The sequence below is a fragment of the Brassica rapa genome, chromosome A01, assembly GCF_000309985.2.
Source record: "Brassica rapa cultivar Chiifu-401-42 chromosome A01, CAAS_Brap_v3.01, whole genome shotgun sequence".
NCBI classification, from domain to species: domain Eukaryota; kingdom Viridiplantae; phylum Streptophyta; class Magnoliopsida; order Brassicales; family Brassicaceae; genus Brassica; species Brassica rapa.
Window position 1 is genome coordinate 27,172,957 of NC_024795.2, and position 20,235 is coordinate 27,193,191.

Sequence of the window (20,235 nt, forward strand, 5' to 3'; positions counted from 1 at the left end):
CGCATTTTTAATTTGAATACTCACTATAAAAAGACTTAGAACCCAAGAAAAGAAATTTACCCTAATCATATATTCGTGATGAATTCTCGCGAGTTTTAGTTGTTACTTTGATTAGATTGGTTTACGGATCCAATTTCGTTCGGTTTAACCTTAACCGGTTCACTTATATATTAAATCAGTGAGTTGCTTAAAAAGATTCATGTTGGGTTCGGTTTAATCATTAACGGTTTTAACGGTTAAAAGAACCATGCACGCACATCTTTCTATATAAGAAAGCAAAAGATTTATCCAAGAAACTGCTCGAATCATAACACCTCCTAGGTTCTATTTTAGTAAATTTACAAGTACGGGTCGGGTTCAGATATAACACATCGGGTTCGGATCGGTTTTATAACACATGATAGAATCCATAAAGTAATGATATATCATTCGTATTGGGTTATATCGGATGGATTGGGTTATATCGGATCGGTTCAGATATATCCGAAATAAAATCTAAAATTTAAAAGTAAAACATAAGAAATATATACTAATTTATATATAATTAAGTATTTAAGGTAGTTATTTAAATTTTAAATACTCATTGTTAGATAACATATCAAAATAAATATGAAATTGAATATTTGAAGTATATATTAATGTTTCATATAATTATATTGTATATTATTTTGGATATTCGGATCAGTTTCTTCGGATATCTTATCAGATTTTTTGATTTTTTTTCGGTTTTTCGGGTTATCCGTTCGGGTTCGGTTAATAATACTTCGGGTTCGGATATGTTTTGTACCACCTTACAGGACCCATTCGGATATTTTTTATATTTCGGACCAGGTACGGACCGGGTTTTTCGGTTCGGATTTCAGGTTACGAATATTATGCCCATGCCTAGTATTGATACTCACTATAAAATTTAGAACCCAAGAAAAGAAATTTACCCTAATCATATATACGTGATCAATTCCCGCGAGTTTTAGTTGTTACTTTGATTGAATTGGTTTACGGATCCAATTTAGTTCGGTTTAACCTTAACCGGTTCACTTATATATTAAATCAGTGAGTTGCTTAAAAAGATTCATGTTGGGTTTGGTTTAATCATTAACGGTTAAAAGAACCATGCACGCACATCTTTCTATATAAGAAAGCAAAAGATTTATCCAAGAAACTACTCGAATCATTCAGAGCGCGCGTCATGGCGTCTTCACAGCGTTCATGGTCGTTGTCATCGCTGCCGCTCGATATGATAGAAGAAATATTCCACAGAACTCCGGCTGAATCTCTACTCCGATCTAAACCGACGTGCAAGAAATGGTACGATCTCATCAAGAACAAGAGGTTCATCTACGAACACTTGCGTCGCTCCCCGGGAAGATCCCTTAGAACCGATGAGCGACGGTTCCTAAGAATCGACCAGACGGTACAAATCATGGAACCGGTGACAAGAACACGCTCAGAGAAACCGATCCCACACGAGCTCCAACCACTAGAAAACATCAAAGCCATGGTTCACTGCGACGGACTCATGTTGTGTATGTGCAGCGACATGGAATCAGGAATCGTCCACCTTGCTCTTTGGAACCCCCTCACGAGGCATATCACACTGATCCAGCCCTCGACACGTTTCACGACTTCTGACTACTACGGGATTGGACACGGCGTCAACAAGTATCGAGATGGTTACAAGATCCTTAGGTTTTCTGATCGCCGTTACGATAATTATCATCATCATCATCATTCTGAAGTGGATTTTGAGATTTATTACTGCGAGACGAGTTCTTGGAGAACCCTCGTTGATGCCAAGGTTGATTGGAATGTGGATTTCACGTGCCATGGTGTGTCTGTTATGGGGAACATGTACTGGCTTGCTCATAGGGATGTTGAGGAGGAGGAGGAGCTCGAAAGCTGTATTATAGGCTTCGATTTCACCGCTGAGAAATTCATGGACGTATGCCTTTGCCCTTCCATTTTTGATTACAATTACTTGAGCTGTTTCGGTGGAGATAGATTGTCTTTGCTACAACAAAATCACGACGAGCCAAGTCTTATAGAGGTGTGGGTTTCAAGCAAGTTGGCTGATGATGGGGGTGATGTCTCGTTTACAAAATATTTCAGTGTGGTCAGCTCTGATCTTCCATGGTTACATCTCGATAGATCAGAAGATGCTAGTCATCCGGTGTACTACATTGCCAAGAACAAACGTATCATAGCATGGTGCGAGGGAATGATGGATGATGGTGATAGACTCCCTGTTTGGATCATTCTCTATGAAATTGATGAGGATGGTGTAAGAAATCAACTTGAGACAGAACGACATTACGAGTATGACTATGTTGGCACCTTCCTTTGTGGTTACGTGTATGTTCCAAGTCTAGTCCCTCTTCCATGATAAGAGAAAGAGGGTTTAGTTTCATGTTCTAATTAAGCTTTAGTTTGGGACTTTTAGTCTTTTGTTTGTTGATCTTCTGCAATGTAAAGATGTTTACTGAATTAACATTGGTCTTTGTATGATAATCTTGAGAGGGTTTAGGTTATGGCTCACAGTTGTGTCATGTGTGTATCAGTCATCTTTGTTGTTCAATAAAACTAAGATACATGCCGTAAAGAAATGCCATTGTTGTTCATTTATGTAGTTAACTGATTGATAAATTCTATTTATAAATGCAAGGAGTAAAGATATATCTACAGATTGCACGAGACAGAGCACTGCAGTTGTAATGTAACATACATTGCAAATGTAAACCAAACCAGGCGGTGGAGTTAGTGTTTCGTAAGGCAGATGAAAAACTTGTCAACTTTTTTGCTCTGCTACTGAAGACTTTTAGAAAATTGAAGACTAGATTAAACCAGATGAAAACCAAATTAAATTAGTGAAATCAAAGTTATGATACCGTTTTTTTCCCCTAATTTACGGGCTTAAATTGTCTTTCAGTGGTGGTATAGACTTGGGTCTTCTAATTGTATCCAGCTAGATTTTTTTTCGATTTGGTTAAGAATACTATTTTTACATTTTAATAGGCTAATAAAGAGGTTTGGCCCATTTGCGTGCATCCTAAGTATATATTGATTATAGTTGGCTGAATTAACAAACCGACCTTAGCTCAGTTGGTAGAGCGGAAGACTGTAGTGGGTTATCCCAAAGAAATCTTTAGGTCGCTGGTTTGATTCCGGCAGGTCGGATATTCTTTTTGCTATCTCCTTGTTATATCTATGGGACCCACATCTACATTGCTAACTCGCGTGCTTAACCGTTGATTATCCCATACGCTATTTTCGCGCTATGTTACATGGAAACGGAAGCGGGTACGTGGAATCGGAAGCGTAAGGAAGCGCAGAAACAAGATTTTTTAAAATATTAAGAAGCGGGTACGTGTTGGAAGCGTGCATCCATATATATCCATATATATATATATATAAAGTTTTAAAAAAATTAGGACTAAAAATTATATGATTTAAATTTGAAATAAAGCATTTATTCATTTATAATAATTTTGAAATGATTTTATATTAAAACTGTAAAAATACATATAAATTAAGTATACAAAAAAATATTATATTAATTATTTTTAATACTTCATAAAAAATTGACACAATATATTTCAATATGTGCTATATCTTTAATAAAAAATTCCAATGCGTAAAGATAATTTATAGTATTATTTTTGATATTTGTATATTTATAACTCAATATTCATTGCTATTAATTTTATTTTATATAGAATAAAACTATGGTTTTATATTTTATTGATATATATTGCATTTTTTTTAAAACGGAAGCGTGATTCCAAAACGGAATCGTAAGCTTCCAACAGGTTTTTAAAGAGAATATTTTAGAAACGTTTTGGAAGCGAGATTCCGCAAGCTTCCACAAGGTTCCGATTCCGATTCCGGTTCCGAAACGGGAAGCGGACGTCCGATGAAGCTTCCGTGCAACGTAGTTTTCGCGTAACAGAAGTCAATACTCTCCGGAAAAATTCCAAAATTAGCCTCGATCATGTTCAGAAGATCCTTCTAATACTATCTTGCCACGTGTACACCTTCTCCTTCCTCGTATACAGTCTCAAAAAAAAGAAAAAATCACAGTTTGAGAAGAAAAAAACGGAAATGGAGAAACGAACTTTCCTCTCCCTCCTCTGCCATTTCGTCGTCTTCATCGCTTGTACCTATCCGTCTTCCTCTATCCTCTTGAACGATCGGAGCTTCGAGATATCGAACTTGCCTTCATCGCGCGCGGAGAAGCTGATCCGCGAGCTTAACCTTTTCCCGAAGCTCGACGTGAACGTGATCGATGTCGGTGATTCGCCTCTCGCTTCCTCGGAGGAGGTGCCTTCGATTGTCGAACGGAGCTTCAGATTCCCGAATATTGTATCCCATAGCGACGACGGCGCTTCCGTCGAGGATTTAGGTCATCGTGCTGGCTATTACAAGCTCCCGAAATCTCAAGGCGCAAGGTTCATTGTTGCTCATGTGTATCTTGAAGCTTACTCACACCGGATCGTTTGTGGAATTAGTATCTGATTTGTTATGCTTCATTGAGAATCTGCAGCTAGGTTGCGTGTTTATGTTGATCTTGAACATTTTTGCTAGTACGGATTTGTATCTTGGAGCTTAATCGTACTGATTCGTGTACATTTGTGGATTTAGTATCTGATTTGTTATGCTTCATCCATAATTTGCAGCTAATTTTTTGTGTGTTTATGTCTGGTAAAATAAATTCTCAATTAAATGTTTTGTTCACTTGTATGTTTGGTGGTGTTTAGGATGTTCTACTTCTTCTTTGAGTCGCGCAAGAAGAAGAAGGATGCTCCTGTTGTGATTTGGTTGACCGGAGGGCCTGGATGTAGCAGCGAACTGGCTATGTTCTATGAGAACGGCCCTTTCAAGATCGATAAGAACATGTCTCTTGTTTGGAATGAGTATGGATGGGATCAGGTATTTATGATCCTTATAAACTAGCTCCCCAATTGTTATTAGCTTTTTTGATCATGAGAGTTGATTGAGAGTTGATGTTGCAGGTTTCCAATCTCCTGTATGTTGACCAGCCTGTTGGAACTGGTTTCAGCTACACCACAGACAAAAGTGACATCCGTCATGACGAAAAGGGTGTTAGTGATGATCTGTATGATTTTCTGCAGGTCTGGCACTGGATACTCTCTTTTGTGAATTCAGAACCTTGCTTCCAAGCTTTGACTTGGATAAAAATATCTTTTTGGATACTGATTACGTTTCCTCATGTTACCTCAGGCTTTCTTTGCTGAGCACCCTAAGCTGACAGACAACGACTTTTACATAACTGGAGAGTCATATGCTGGGCATTACATTCCGGCTTTTGCTGCCCGAGTCCATAAAGGAAACAAGGCTAAGGAGGGGCTTCATATTAACCTTAAGGCATGTGATTTTTTTCTCTTTCTTACGTTTTTAATGGAAGGCTGGTATTCACAAGTAGAATCTTGCAGGGATTCGCCATTGGAAATGGGCTTACAAATCCTGCACTCCAGTACCCAGCTTATCCTGACTATGCTTTGGAAATGGGTTTAATTACGCAATCCGAGCATGATCGTTTAAAAAAGATTGTCCCACTCTGTGAACTATCAATTAAGCTTTGCGGTACTTCCCCTAATTTCTCTATCAAGTTATGTCTATAAAATGCTCCATGCCTTCATGTGTTGTAACCTTTAATGGATACTGAATCCATGTTTTTTTTCAGGAACTGATGGAACAGTTTCTTGCTTGGCATCATATCTTGTTTGCAACACGTTGTTCAGTGGTGTAATAAATCATGCTGGTGGAGTAAACGTAAGTCCAAAACAACTGTTTAATTTTTATTATTAATTGGCCTTTCATATAATATTATTTCTGGCAACATCATGTGAATTTTCTTTTCCTTCAAAAATGTGACTTCCATCTATCCACAAGAGAAACCATCACTTATAGAATGCAATGGTGTTTATTATTTCTGCATTTAAAGTAGGGAGAACTGAAGAGTAATATGGTATTTGTTGTGTAGTATTACGACATCAGGAAGAAGTGCGAGGGGAGTTTGTGCTATGACTTCTCAGACATGGAGAAATTCTTGAATCTGCAATCGGTTAGAAAGTCGCTTGGTGTTGGGGACATAGAGTTTGTCTCGTGTAGTACTAGTGTCTATCAGGCAATGCTACAGGATTGGATGAGGAATCTCGAGGTTGGTATTCCCACCCTCTTGGAAGATGGAATCAACCTTCTTGTGTATGCTGGAGAGTATGATCTCATCTGCAACTGGCTCGGTAAGTTCCAAAAGCATAACATAATCAAATCCAGACTAAATAATGATATAGACGGAATATAGTTGTGAACCAAACTAGATTAACTTAAGTAGTAAAAATACAATTGTTAATCTGTGTTTGGTAGTAGAGTAATATGCAAAACATGATATACTTGAATTGGAGCAGGTAACTCGAGGTGGGTGAATGCAATGGAGTGGTCAGGACAAGAGAACTTTAAGGCGACTAATGAAGTTCCCTTTGTGGTTGATGGTAAAGAAGCAGGGAAGTTAAAGAGTTATGGACAACTTAGTTTCCTCAAGGTCAGGCTTTTCTTACATAAAATCAGTCTTTCCATAGTTCTATAGACTATAGTAACAAGAAAGAGTTTGATGACAACAGGTGCACGATGCGGGACACATGGTTCCAATGGACCAGCCAGAAGCTGCGTTGAAAATGTTGAAGAGATGGATGGAGAATTCGCTTAGTGGAGGAGATGATGATGATGTGGCGACTACTATTACAGAAGGAGATGATCTGGTTGCTCAGATGTGATCTCATCTTCTTTCCAATTGCAGGAAAACATAAATAGCAGCAAACATTGTGGACTGTGTTGTGTACACGCTTGAAAGTTTACTTCTTTAATTTGATCTCAAAAGATAATTATATGTAGGGGTAGTAACAAGTTGATATGCCTTGATGAACAATAATATAATCTTCAAATTAAGAACTGGACAGAGTTGCCTTTGTCTAGTGATCCAGACCATCCTGAGTATTCATCAACCTCTCTCTGATTCGAGCTCTTTCAATATTCATCAGCCTCCTTCCTCCGCCTCTCCCCAGCTTCATTGTCCACCACCGAAGCCCAATTCTCCTCCTCCTCCTTCCGCCATCCCCGTTTGTTCGGCGGAGGTGGTCTCTCCCCGAAGGAGGTAAGGGTGGTGCTGCGATGGAGGAGTAACGGTAGTAGAAAGTGTCGACCTCTCCATCGTCGCTATGGTGAATCTTCTTATTTCTTCTTCTTATTCGTCTGCACCATCTCCACTGCCTTGCTTTCGTATTCGAATTTGAATTTAAACGACGTCGTTTTAAAGGTTGTAACTGTAGTGGTGGTGGTGAACATGTTATTGTCGTCCAATTAAAAAAAAAAAACGTTAAGTCTAATTTTTTGTTTGAAGAACTATTTTCCCACAATAAAATTTTGGAGAATTAGAACTTGGAACGGGAGAAGAACGAGTTTAGATTTGATCCCTCCATAGCTCGAGATTTTGATTAACTTCTTCGCCATCGGAGACGCACTGATCAGATTCAAAGGAGGATTCGCATCCCAGGTTAGATTCGCAGCTGAAAACTTTTTCTCTCTAGATCCACTTCGTGTTTGATTGCTATTCTCGATCTCTGTTTACGCCAATGTTTACGTATCCGTTAGATCTTTCGTTGAACGAGTGATGATGACTGAATGTTTTACATTGTCCTCTCCTCACTTGAATCATGTATCATCCGTTCGCTCCATTAGCTTCTTTTTGAAATTGAGCTACGTAGCATCGTCATTCATCGTGGAAATTCTGTTATCAACGTCCTCTCTAGCTCATGTATGTGTTGGTTTTCAACTTTTGATTTCAGATACAGAGTGTTTGATTGGAATGTGCTGAGGAATAGTCCACCAGCATGGGGATCTTCGACGGTTTGCCTGTTCCCTCAGATAAAACTGTAAGTCCACTTTCTTCACTCCTAGCTATAACCTTATGGTCGCCGTTAATAGAAGGAGTGTGTTCTTTTATCCCCTTAGGCATTTATAGGGACACAGAGTATGTTTTGGAGTACATGTGTGGCTGTGTGTGTGTGTCTAAGTGATTATGGTTATTGCAGTACCTTAGGGATGAGCTGGCACGAATAGATGAGAGCTGGGCTGTTGCACGGTTCGACTCTTTGCCACATGTGGTCCATATCCTCACCTCAAAAGACCGTGAGACTGACGTTCTTTTACTAAAGGAACAAAGTGATGTTGTCGAGGAGGTTGTGGATGAAGTTGTGCATGCTTATCACGGTGGTTTCAACAAGGCCATTCAAAACTACTCACAGGTTGGTTCCTTTTATCTGACCCCTCTTCCTTTTTTTATTGGAGAGAGCCTTTTTTACCTTAGGCTTATTGCGTGTTTGATTTACTGAATTATGCCTGCTTCTATGATTTATAAATTTGGACTTTTTTCTAGTAAAAGTTCATTCGTGAAGTAACTTAGATGTTGATTATGTCTTCTTTTGTCCTGCTTTCATTGAATTTCTCAACAGATCTTGCGATTGTTCAGTGAGTCCACTGAAAAATTAGGCGACTTGAAGCATGATTTGGCAGACGCAAAGAGGAGCTTGGGTACACGCAATAAACAGTTGCACCAGCTGTGGTACCGTTCTGTAACATTGCGGCACATCATCGCACTTTTGGATCAAATTGAGGGCATTGCTAAGGTTGGTTAGATTAGCAGTAACATTTCATTGTTGATTTTTTTGGACAGTGCTTGCTATGTATTTGCGCTGCTCTGAAGTTTGATTCGTCACTCCTGACAGCACTCAGTATTTATGATGATGTTTTTGTTGACATGTTTTCGTTTTCCAATATTTATACTTACTTTCTTTTACTTTGTGCTATTTAGAAGAAACTTTTTTTATGGTAGCTCTGCCTTTTGAACATTGAACAGGTTCCATCTCGTATTGAGAAGCTCATTGCTGATAAGCAGTTTTACGCTGCTATTCAAGTGTATCTTCAGTCGTCTCTGATGCTTGAGCGTGAGGGGCTTCAAACGGTAGTTTCCTAACTGCCAATCTTAACAATTCTGAAAAAGAAATCTCATGGGAACATTTTTGGGTCTTCCCATTCAGTTGTCAATTTGGTCTCTAGGACTGTTTTGTTATTTATCCGTTGAAGGGATCTGGTATCATCTAATTTCCATCGGGGACTTCTGATTATTTTTGTTCGAGATACATACTGTTGACTTGGATATTGTACTCATATATACTGGTCTGGTACGTTGACTTAGGTTGGTGCTCTTCAAGATGTCAGATCTGAGCTAACTAAGCTGCGCGGAGCCCTTTTCTTTAAAATTCTAGACGATTTGCATGCACATCTATACAACAGAGGTGAATACAGGTAGGTTTCTTTTCAGTGGCCTGCTTGTTTGATAGTTTACCTCGTCAATTCTGTTATTGCACAATCTTCTGTTCTTGACCTTGTATATGCTGCAGTTCAGTTGCGTCAAGCATATACGAAAGAGATGATGATGTACCAACAACAACAGCTGTTGCAGCTAGTCGAATGAGCTCACAACCACTGTCTCGTAGAACACGGACACTGAAAGGTGATAGTCAGTTTGTTGTTAGAGGGCTCACAAATGGTTCACATAGAACGTCGTCTATTGAGGAAGGGTATGAAGCAACCTTTCCCTTCAGTTGTTTCTGTATGGGATATTAGGAATGCTTTTTGTGTGTAATGATTTACCTTATTCGGAGTGCTCCTTGTTCAGTAATTGTCAGTTTAGTTTCGATTCTCCATTGAGGCTCTTGGAGCTTCATTTTTAATATAGATATTAGCATACTTGCATCATTTATATAGTCATTATGTGGAAGTTGTCATCAATATACTTCATTAAAATTTTCGTCAATAAAAGAGAGTATGGTGTAAATTGATTACGGCAGAAGTGGCTTTGTCAACCTAAGGTTGTTCTGCTTCTATAAAATTATTTTGCTTGTTTTGCAGTTCCTCTACTTCGCTAATGTGTGTTTCTTTAATTACATTGCGTTTCTTAGTTCATCATTTGATGGACATGATGAGGAGGACTCTGTCGAACATGATGAAGCTACTGATAGTAAACTGCTTTCTCACCAACTTACGCCATGGCTTTCTGATTCCACGCCTGACGAGTTTATTGTACGTGCTTGTTACACTTATACAACTATCTTTTGCCCAATTTTTTCAGTGCTGTGACACTGCCTTTTCTTCTGTTTCAGGAAGCAGTAAGAAAGAGTGATGATCCACTTCATGTGAAGTATCTACAGACCCTTGTTCAGTGTCTCTGCATGCTTGGAAAAGTTGCAGCTGCTGGTGCTATCATATGGTTCGCTTTTAAATATTTTCACTTTTCTAAATGGTCTTAAAAATGCTAGGATTTCTGTCTTGTAGCTAGATATAGTTATAGAAAATTCACTCCTTTGGTATTAGTTTTAGATCGTTAAAATTTGCTAGTTTTCCATTCAAAAACGTCACTTGGTGGAAATCAGTACATTCCATTATAGAAATCGTCAAACATTTTTAGTGATGTTTTTGTGTCCTCATGCAGCCAAAAACTTCGACCCACAATACATGAGATCATTATATCCAAGATTAAAGCCCATATGGAGACTAGAAATTTGTCAAAGTCCGCCTGTAGTCAGGGTGATCAAACGGTAGCTGCGGGATTGCATTTTATAAAAGGACAACCAGAGGCCTACAGACTATCAAAAGAGAAACCTCAAAACAGGATATCAAATTCAGGAACTCACCTGGCTGTGAGCCCTGTTTCGCCTCTTATGGTTCCTGGAGGGAAGGCGCAAGCTGCTGCAAAAGACCTTCTTGACTCAATTTTAGATACTATTGTCAAGATATTTGGTGAGCAATTCAACTGTAAACGCCTCTCAATATTTTTTGTTTCTCTGGTGAAAGCTCAAACTTTCTCTTACTATTCTACAGAAAATCATGTTGTTATTGGAGAGCTTTTGGAGTTGAAGGCTTCGCAACATGACATTAACACACCGAAGTCATTGCCTACGAATGTGAACTGGAATACCGATTCTGAAGCATCCCAAGTTACTGGAGGCTACACTATCAGTTATCCCTTAACAGTCTTACAGGTCCGCCTATTGTTTCCAAAATATATAATACGCCGTGAAGCCAAATGTTTATAAATCTACATTGATCTAATGGTTTCTTATACATAAGCTTATTGAAATTTTACGTGTTAATGGTGAAGAGTGAATGCCAGCAACTCATTTGTGAGATTCTACGAGCAACTCCAGAAGCTGCTTCAGCAGATGCTGTGGCACAAACTGCTAAAGTTGCAAAGAAGGCTTCCAAAAAAGACAAAAGGCAAGTAACCTTTAACGTTGGCAGTTCATACATTTACTGAGATGGCTTTCTCATTATCATTTAGATACATAGACAACGAAACATGTCCCAAGAATTAGACATTTAAGATTTTTTAAAGATAAACCTCATTTCCATGTAGAGGTATGTTTTCATTCGGCTGGGAATCACAATATATGGTCATCGACAATATAGGGAGGATATTAGAGCAGAGATTTATTCTGATGATCTAATAAGCAGGTTTTACGAAACCCAAGTCTAGGAATTTTTCATTTAGGTTCTTCTCAGAGCGCTAGTAAAGTGGAGCGCTGAAGAGTTTGACACAAATTTGAATGTAAAATTCTCTAGTTTGGTTAGTAGTATTGATGCTTGATTGATGTAGGACTGCAGGAATGCACCTGAAGATGGGCTAACATTCACCTTTCGGTTTACAGATGCAACTGTATCGATTTCTAATCAGGGTACTAATCAACTATCCTGTCTGTTCTTATGTTATGATGCCTTGGGTAGACTTAATGACGTGTGTTGCTGGCAGGAGCTGATCTAATTCGCCAAGGCTGGGGAAAGAAGGCTCCAAATTCATCACAGGAAGGTTATGGTTCTGCAGCAGTATTGCCTGAACAGGGAATATATCTAGCTGCATCTATATACCGACCTGTCCTTCAGGTTTTGATTCTGGTTCACAAGCTTTTTCATTCAATGGAAACTGTATTTCAGTAGACCTATAATCTTTCGTGTCTTGCAGTTTACAGATAAAATCACTTCAATGTTGCCCAAAAAGCATTCCCAGCTTGTGTAAGTTCAAAATTTCCGCTTGCCAGTGCAGGCTGTCATTCTGGCAATGCTGAACACCTTGCTCACCGTCCAAAATGAAAGTTGAAATTATTGTTTAGTTAAGTGCTGAAAAGTTACCAGAATTTTCACCATCGAGTTTTCGGTATTTGATACAGGATTGATGGGTTGCTTACATTCACTGAGAACTTTGTGAAGGACCACCTGTTACCTACAATGTTTGTGGACTATAGGAAAGGCGTACAGCAAGCTATATCAAGTTAGTTCCATACACTATAGAGATCTGATCATAGCGTTTTTGTTGCTATTTTAGGGTAATTTTCTTCTAACAGTACATAGAAATTGCATTGTGAAAGGAGAGCTGCTAATTTGGTGTCAAACACTTGGACTCTTACCATCGCATGGTGGTAGTAGAAGCATTTGCTTACAAAAATAACTGATACAGTCTGCCTATATAGGGTATGGCAAAAAGTTGAGGCGTCTTTGAGAAATGCTGCACCTATTTTGAAAGATTACCCGGCAAGAAAGTTTTTATACGAATAGTTGCATTTTCACTAGTTTATGAATAAAATGAAAATGGAGGGAACCAGTTGTGTCAGTGTGTATATTTTCATATATTCAAGGTCGAAAAATCATTTTGCAGGTGCCGCCGCATTTAGACCACGTGCACATACAACTACTTACACTCCAACCGTAGAAAAGGGTCGTCCTATCTTACAAGGACTTTTGGCAATAGATCTCCTTGCAAAAGAGGTAAGTTGTCTATGCTTTTAAACTGGAAGCTAAACTTTGTTGCTTTTCACATATTTGATCTGCCTTAAAAGGAATGGATGGTTACTTCCAGTTCATCATTTAGTCCATTTTTCGTGTCCTCAGCTTCATGGTATTTTTGTTTTATGAGCTAACTTTTCTTCAACCTTTTTCTAGGTTCTTGGTTGGGCTCAAGCCATGCCTAAATTTTCTACTGACCTTGTGAAGTATGTTCAGACATTTCTTGAGAGAACATTTGAGAGATGTCGAACATCATACATGGAGGTATGAATCTTCACCGTTTCTCATTTGTTTTCCTCTTCCTCTGACTATTATAATCTATTTATATGTCTGACATCTGGTTTAGGGTTTTGCACCATTAGAACAAATCATAGACTAAAAAGTAGGCTTGTAAGCACGATATGATTTTTAAAACTCAGTTGGAGGTGTATAAATTAGATTAATATGATGGTGTCTTTAGAGTCTACAATGTCATGAACATCGTGAAGCTAGCTAGAGTTCAGTTTGAGCTACGTGAAAACTGGCCTACTTGATGAAGTAACTATAGTATTATGTTTTAGGCTTTTGGCAGTGTCTTGCGTAGCCTACAGTGTAAATGTAGGTTATTAAGCAGCTTGTGAGAAGCCATGTAGCAGAACTTGACATTAAATGCTTCAAGAAATAATCCTGAGAAAGTTTGATTCAAAGAGAAAGGTGGTAGAGTATGGTTTAGTCAATCTTAAATGCGCCTTTATGTCCATCTTTGATAAAAATTAGCATTTCTCTTCACCATTGTTTGCCTCAAGTGTCCCTAAATCTAAAGTGATGTATCTCTTCCATTGCGCACAATTTTCTGAGCATAAGTTTAATTATTTATATATCAGGCTGTGCTTGAGAAGCTCAGTTACAGGCTTATTGGGAGGCATGATATTGAGAAATTGATGCGACTTGATCCGGCGAGTGCTTGTTTGCCAGCTCTACTTGGCCATTCTGTTTCTCACTCTGAGGCTGTTGGCTCCGACGTAGAACTCTGTGAACTATTCTTAAGTTTGCCGTCTATCAAGCAGGTAAATTTCATGTGTTATCTGAAACATATTTAGTAAGAAATTTTCCATTTGGTTTAAGATTATTTAAATAAGTGTGTTTCTTACAGGATAGTCTAATTCGTGACGACAACAAACTGATTTTGTTAGCCTCTCTTAGCGACTCTCTTGAATACGTAGCAGACTCTATTGAGAGGTGAGTTCGTTGGATCAGATTCTTTATGCATGCCGCTTGTCTTGTTCGTATCTGTCAGTACATCTTAGATGTTATCAGGACAAAAAATGGGAAGTCCTACGAGGATTTTATAAAAGAGGAATAAAAACGATAAAGCGACTAAACTAGATTGATTGCTGTCTTTTCCATCTCAAGTTTAAAGAAACTTGCATAGTTGGATATGTCTTCCTTCTCTAAGTAGCAAGCAAATAAAAACTTATTCTGAAGTCTTAATTTCCCAAAATCTTTAGGCTTGGACAAGCAGTTCCTCGTGCAGCAAGTCAATCTGAAGATAATAGCAGGAATCAAGCAACTTCTCCTAGGAACCTGGCATCATTTGCTGATGAGTACAGAAAACTTGCGACTGATTGCCTAAAGGTTCTACGTGTTGAGATGCAATTGGAAACAGTCTTTCATCTTCAGGTATGTGATGGATGTTTCCTTTGTTAGGAAGGTGCCATTGGCTATGATAAATACAGCATGTGGCATGTAAAGCTTACGAAATGCTATGCTATGGGTTGGGATAGGAAATGACGAATCGAGAATACTTGGAGGATGAGGATGCTGAAGAACCCGACGACTTTGTGATTTCTCTTACTTCACAGGTTAGTTATATCACTTTTAAAAAGCCTTGTTTACTTTCATAGTCATGAGTCATCAAATATTTGTATCACTCTCTTCTGTTGAGAGAATCTAGTTAACCAAATGATGAAGCCATCTTAATTTGTTTGTGATGAAATTACATTCTTGTTTAGTGCACAATCTTATTTTGAATTGGTTCTTTTCAACCTCTATATATCTGCACCCAAGTGTTTAACACTTCCTCTTTTTTATACAGATAACACGTAGGGACGAGGGAATGGCGCCTTTCATCTCTGGTGAGAAGCGCAACTATGTTTTTGGTGGCATTTGTGGAATTGCAGCGACTGCGTCCATTAAGGTACGCCTCTTCCTTTCATAAGATCTTTGGTACTTCTAATTCAAATGTCAATATTCCATATCACAGTTATATATCTAACATTTGATCATCATCATCTTCGAAACCATTAAAAGTCTTTTATTACGTATTTTTGCTAGGCTTTGGCTGAAATGAGATCGATAAACCTTTTTGGAGTTCAACAAATTTGTCGGAACACTATTGCATTGGAACAGGTAAAGATCAGTCTTATATGTTTAGGTGTCGAGCTTAATCATTTCCAATAGCATCCACTTTCTACATCTGTGTGTGTTATTATACATGGCAGGCCATGGCAGCTATTCCATATGTTGATGGTGAAAGCGTACAACAGAACCTAGATCGTGTCCGTACTTACTTTGAACTACTAAATATGCCATTTGAGGTTAGCCAAAATAAAAGATTGTTTCTTCTTGGTTTGTCCTTAGCATTCTTTTACTCAGATGTTTACATAATGTTCTACAGGCGTTACTTGCATTCATAGCGGAACATGACCAAATGTTTACACCCACAGAGTCTGCTTCTTAACTTTATTTCCTTTTAAGCTTCTCACATTGTGGCTAATACAGTTTCTGACTTATTAAAATAAAAACTATATGGGCCTGCAGGTATTCTAATCTTCTGAAGGTGAATGTTCCTGGAAGAGATACTCCTACAGATGCTCAATCTCGCCTTTCGGAAATTCTTTCTCACTAATACCAACTCCTCGAGCCATTGTGGATTACCGTGGATATAAAGACAAAGCTTCTCCAGCAGCCATTATGTTTCATTATTTTCATAAGCTGCAGGAAAAAATCACAATGGCAAGAAACATTGGAATGTACATCGTCTTGGTTCTTATGCTGCGATACTAGTTCGGTTCCATTAATTATTTTGTTCACTTGTCTAGCTTCGTTTTGCCTTGTGGAATACGGAACCAAGACCTTGCTTTGATTTTGTCTAAATTCTTTGGTAAAGAGATTTCGTTTGTATAAAACTTTCAAAGGTGAGGTCATTTTATCTTCCAAGTGAAAAACAAAGACTGAAAGTGAAATTTACTCACTCTCATTTGTGATTGTATTCTCGTAGACAGCATGAAATAAATTGCTATTGTCTAAATATTATCAGAGTCTACTAGAAAATATAGCTCTCTACGTTGAATATGAGAAAAGGTGTGAAATTCACAATTTACTCTGTTTTATCTGCGACCGACCAGAGACTGTTTCTGTCCTCCATCGCATCACATCACATCAAAGTTCTGTTTAATCCAATAAACATTTGAGTAGTGGCAGTATTATTCCATCCGTATACCATTTATTCCTCATCTCTAGTGGCTAGTACCCAAGAGCCACCAACAATTGGGAAATAGAAGAAAATAATAAATTCAAATAGAGTAGTTTTTAAATTTTTCTCAGATGCAGGCAGCTTCAGTTGTGTTTGCCATCGTGAAACTGTGCGTTTTTGGAAGACTTGAATGTCTGAAGAAACTCTTTAGCCTTCTGCATCTCCTGCTTCTCCCTCGACTTGTCCCACTTGTGTTCACTCGCTAGAATCTCCACCACACGCTGCAACGCCCTCGCCGCCGCGTCTGTGTCCAAGAACGCTATTCTACATCTCCTCGCTATAAAATCAACCGCTGACTCGCAGTACTCGTGCCTTGCACAGTACGCAACCTCTGCTTCAAGAAACGGATGTCCATGCGCCAACCGTTTCCCCAAACCCTCCTCCTACATCAAATAACCAAAATCATAAACCGGACCTAAACGTTATGAAGATGGAAGAAACTGAACCTGAGCTATGATGGCGACTCTTTCAGCCATCGAACCATAGGCATGAGACAAATGCTTTGCAGCAGCTGTGTCCATTGCTCCAGGAACCACTTTACCACCATATGTTTTCTTCATGCGCACGTATTGCTGCGCAAGAGCTGTGAAAGAAGATGGTTCCCATCCATGAGAACCAAGAAGCTGTAGCTTCTGTGTTACGCATCCATTGGTTGGACTCAGCTTCCCTGATTTGATTGCTGCATTAACCGCATCTTCAGCCATACTGAAACAAATATACTAATTAGTAAGCAATAATAAAACATTAGAAAATTCTGCTAGTTTCATCAATTCTCCCTCACCTTCGATAAGTAGTCCATTTTCCACCAGTGATAGTGACCAGACCAGGATGTTCCTCGAAGACAACGTGGTCTCTTGAGATACTCTCTGTGCTCTTTGCCGTTGGATCCATAGCCAATGGACGTATACCACTCCAAGCCGAGAGAACATCAGTACGTCGAACCTAGTGAAACATCATAACGTTATGGTCCAGAACTAAACTGATTATTCATTTATCTCTGAGCTGAACTTGGACATACCTTAATGTTAAGATAGTCACTGATTGCATCAAGTATAAACTGAATCTCGTCCTCATGAGGTTCTGGAAGCGGAGTGATCGACGTGTTAGAGTCTGTAGTCCCGGCAACTGTTCTTCCCAACCACGGTAACATAAACACAACACGACCATCCTTAGTTTTAGGAACTATCAACCCCATCCCTTCTGGTGAATAGTAATCAGGGAGAACAATGTGTACACCGCTGCTTGGACATATCATAGGCTTTGTATCTTCATCAACCATCTTCCTTATGGAATCACAGAACGGTCCAGCCGCATTAACTACTACTCTCGCATAGCTCTCAAACTCTTTGCCTGTCAAAACAAAAAAAGTTCTAAAAATCAGTCTAGAGGGCATCTAGACAAATACCTTCCTACTATGCCAACAATCGGACCTACACCAAACGATTTTTCTTGTAAATTGGCTTAGGTGTTCAAAAAATCAGCCTATGCACCCGCCTAATTCATAATCTCCTATAAACGCCTAATTGCCGGTCTAGACGCCCGCCTAATCAATAATCTCCTATAAAATACCTAATTACCGCCTGCCTATCAATGATTTTTTTTTTTAATATATTTTACATTGCGTCAATCACATCAAAATCTCTTATAAAACGCCTAATTACTGCCTATCCATATTTTTTTGATGTTTTTACATTGTCCATCACATTAAAATCTCCTATAAAACGCCTACCTATCGATTTTTTGTGATATTTTTACATTGCGTCCATCACATTAACTGCAGAAGTTATATACTAAACTCAATAAGTTGCAAGTTATTGTACTACCTGTGAGATTGTTACGAACCCTGGCACCAACTATTCTCTTGGTATCATCATCCGTAATAAGCGAGACAACCTCAGCATGGTTGAGAACCGCAGCACCAGCTAAAGCAGCAGTACACGCCAACCCAACATTCAAACGCGAATCATTCATCTGCCCGTCGTAATACACAACAGTCCCCCTCAAGCTCTTGTCCTTCCCTTTCCTCGCGAGAGTAGGGAAGAGCTCAGCAGACTCTTGCGCAGAGTAGTACCTAGACAGATGCAACAACCGCGGTCCCGCCACCAAGTCGTACATCTTCAGCCCCATCCAGTAGTAGACCACTTCGAACCAGTCGAAACAAGGTGTCATACAAGGGAGCGCGTGGCAGAGATGGGGCGCGTTCTCGATGAGCTGTTTACGCTCCTCGAGCGCGTGGAAGACAAGCTTCAGCTGTCCGTAGTCGAGATTGAACACAGCTTTCTCCAAGTAACGAACTCCTAATCAAATAAATATTTAGTTATAAAAAATAAGAACAAGATTAAATGAAAATAATATTCCTTCTGTTCATAAAATATCTATATTTTAGTTTTTTCACACATTTTAATAAAATATATTAAATTTGCATAATTTTTTGTGTTTATCTTTTTTCCACAATTTTAAGCTAATAAAAAAATTAATTAGTGCAATTAAGATTTTTGAAGTTTGTAATTAGTTAATAAAACATGTATTGAAAATGTAAAAAATGAATTTTTTAGAAATAAAATTTTTCTTTATAATATATATCTTTAAGAAACCGAGGAAGTATTTACTAATCGAGTTTTTAGAATTATGTACACAAACTAAATATAAAATCATTTAATTAAAATGTAGAGTTACTTATCTAACTAACCATTATCTAACTAACCACGATCCAACCAATAGAAAAACAATCTATAAAATATAAAAAAAAGTATATATAACATAAAATTAATAGATGATCTTACTTACCTCCATGGATTAGCTTCGTTGAACGTGAAGACGTCCCTGAGGAGAAATCCTCACGCTCCACGAGACCTACGCGGAGGCCACGTGTCGCAGCGTCGAGAGCCACTCCAGAGCCGGTGGCTCCACCGCCAATCACGAGGACGTCGAGCGGATTAGAAGAGGTGGCTTTGATGAGAGCAGACTCTTGAGCGGATCGAGACGGTACGGAGGCTGAGGGATCGCCGAGAGTACGTTTCAACGAATCTAGAACCGGACCGCCGCCGGCTCTGTCGCTGGAGGCAACGGAGGGGGAGAGGTAGACGGCGCCGCCGGATGCAGCGGCGATTACGGCGGCGGAGACGGCTAGACGGCGGAGGGAAGAGACTGACATGGAAGATCGTGGAGGGAATGGATTGCATTGGGAAGCGAAGAAGATTATGAATGAAAAATCCACTGTAATAACAAATTATCCTTAAATTACGTTTTTCACCCTTTCGGATAAATGTGCGGTGAGTTGATGAAGGGTGTTTTCGTCATTTAGTTAGATAGAAATCCGAGTTCTAAGGAACAGTTTGTTGACTTTTTACTTAACAATGTTTTAAGAAATGGTTTGTGTTAATGGTCGAATCATATTTACGTTGTTAGTTAATACTACTACTACTCGGTATTACCTGAAAGATACTAACGACATGTTTGGTCTGAACATTCTGTTTTTTTTTTTAACCACAAAAAATTTATTAATTAAATTGTAAAAAGTGAATACAAATACTGAATCAACCAAACGGGAGGAGGATCAAAGAATATGTATGAAATATTATGATCATTAGCTTCTTTTGTCTGAACATTTTGTTTTTTTTTTTCTAAAAGAAAATTAAGCGAATAACACTTTCTGATTAATATATAAAGGATTTTTAATTATTAACTAGTCTTAACTTGTGAGTCTACAATAACAAATACTCATTTTGTTTTTTAATATAAATCGTTTTAAAATTATGCACATAGATTAAAAAAAATCATTAAATTTTTATATTTTCTAAACAAAAACATCA

General features: G+C 38.5%; 4 protein-coding genes across 6 annotated transcripts; 3 read left to right on the plus strand and 1 right to left on the minus strand.

Annotated features, from left to right (window-relative positions):
* The first annotated feature begins 1,125 nt into the window (after positions 1-1,125).
* LOC108872203 (putative F-box only protein 15) lies at positions 1,126-3,263 on the plus strand. Its single transcript, XM_018659583.2, has one exon. It carries the CDS (start codon positions 1,190-1,192, stop codon positions 2,381-2,383), a length of 1,194 nt encoding a protein of 397 aa, XP_018515099.1. The 5' UTR covers positions 1,126-1,189; the 3' UTR covers positions 2,384-3,263.
* Positions 3,264-4,052: 789 nt separating this feature from the next.
* LOC103847596 (serine carboxypeptidase-like 49) lies at positions 4,053-6,984 on the plus strand. Its single transcript, XM_018653381.2, has 9 exons — positions 4,053-4,445; positions 4,755-4,926; positions 5,010-5,129; positions 5,239-5,382; positions 5,451-5,601; positions 5,702-5,790; positions 6,002-6,260; positions 6,426-6,559; positions 6,639-6,984. The coding sequence occupies exons 1-9, from the start codon at positions 4,099-4,101 to the stop codon at positions 6,789-6,791; spliced, it is 1,569 nt and encodes a 522-aa protein (XP_018508897.1). The 5' UTR covers positions 4,053-4,098; the 3' UTR covers positions 6,792-6,984.
* Positions 6,985-7,217: 233 nt separating this feature from the next.
* On the plus strand, positions 7,218-18,491 carry LOC103847598 (exocyst complex component SEC8). 3 transcript variants are annotated; one of them, XM_009124691.3, is made up of 27 exons: positions 7,218-7,567; positions 7,860-7,946; positions 8,106-8,318; positions 8,526-8,699; positions 8,930-9,034; positions 9,269-9,378; positions 9,474-9,653; positions 10,035-10,155; positions 10,236-10,342; positions 10,565-10,872; positions 10,954-11,114; positions 11,234-11,349; positions 11,737-11,807; positions 11,882-12,012; positions 12,092-12,141; positions 12,297-12,397; positions 12,782-12,891; positions 13,066-13,173; positions 13,773-13,955; positions 14,042-14,127; positions 14,397-14,568; positions 14,673-14,750; positions 14,984-15,085; positions 15,223-15,297; positions 15,390-15,485; positions 15,566-15,615; positions 15,709-16,147. In XM_009124691.3, the coding sequence occupies exons 2-27, from the start codon at positions 7,905-7,907 to the stop codon at positions 15,794-15,796; spliced, it is 3,138 nt and encodes a 1,045-aa protein (XP_009122939.1). In that variant the 5' UTR covers positions 7,218-7,567; positions 7,860-7,904; the 3' UTR covers positions 15,797-16,147. The 3 variants fall into 3 exon arrangements, with proteins under 3 accessions (XP_009122939.1, XP_033139610.1, XP_009122941.1); XM_033283719.1 differs by lacking the exons at positions 15,566-15,615; positions 15,709-16,147 and adding an exon at positions 18,460-18,491 and having other exon boundaries at positions 15,390-15,444; XM_009124693.3 differs by lacking the exons at positions 7,218-7,567; positions 7,860-7,946; positions 8,106-8,318 and having other exon boundaries at positions 8,563-8,699; positions 9,479-9,653.
* On the minus strand, positions 16,260-19,820 carry LOC103847604 (glycerol-3-phosphate dehydrogenase SDP6, mitochondrial). Its single transcript, XM_009124698.3, has 6 exons — positions 19,211-19,820; positions 18,247-18,720; positions 17,442-17,773; positions 17,205-17,365; positions 16,870-17,128; positions 16,260-16,806 (listed from the first exon to the last, which is right to left on the minus strand). Exons 1-6 carry the CDS (start codon positions 19,575-19,577, stop codon positions 16,507-16,509), a joined length of 1,893 nt encoding a protein of 630 aa, XP_009122946.1. The 5' UTR covers positions 19,578-19,820; the 3' UTR covers positions 16,260-16,506.
* Between the last annotated feature and the right edge of the window lie 415 nt (positions 19,821-20,235).

Coding starts and splice junctions, on each gene's coding strand:
- LOC103847596 (XM_018653381.2), top strand. CDS start 4,099: ATGGAGAAACGAACTTTCCTCTCCCTCCTCTGCCATTTCGTCGTCTTC. Junction 4,446..4,754: donor CCGAAATCTCAAGGCGCAAG/GTTCATTGTTGC, acceptor GGTGGTGTTTAG/GATGTTCTACTTCTTCTTTG. Junction 5,383..5,450: donor GGCTTCATATTAACCTTAAG/GCATGTGATTTT, acceptor AGAATCTTGCAG/GGATTCGCCATTGGAAATGG.
- LOC103847604 (XM_009124698.3), bottom strand. CDS start 19,577: ATGTCAGTCTCTTCCCTCCGCCGTCTAGCCGTCTCCGCCGCCGTAATC. Junction 18,721..19,210: donor AACGAAGCTAATCCATGGAG/GTAAGTAAGATC, acceptor TTATTTGATTAG/GAGTTCGTTACTTGGAGAAA. Junction 17,366..17,441: donor GTGACTATCTTAACATTAAG/GTATGTCCAAGT, acceptor ATGTTTCACTAG/GTTCGACGTACTGATGTTCT.
- LOC103847598 (XM_009124691.3), top strand. CDS start 7,905: ATGGGGATCTTCGACGGTTTGCCTGTTCCCTCAGATAAAACT. Junction 11,115..11,233: donor ATCCCTTAACAGTCTTACAG/GTCCGCCTATTG, acceptor TTAATGGTGAAG/AGTGAATGCCAGCAACTCAT. Junction 11,808..11,881: donor TGTATCGATTTCTAATCAGG/GTACTAATCAAC, acceptor TGTTGCTGGCAG/GAGCTGATCTAATTCGCCAA.
- LOC108872203 (XM_018659583.2), top strand. CDS start 1,190: ATGGCGTCTTCACAGCGTTCATGGTCGTTGTCATCGCTGCCGCTCGAT.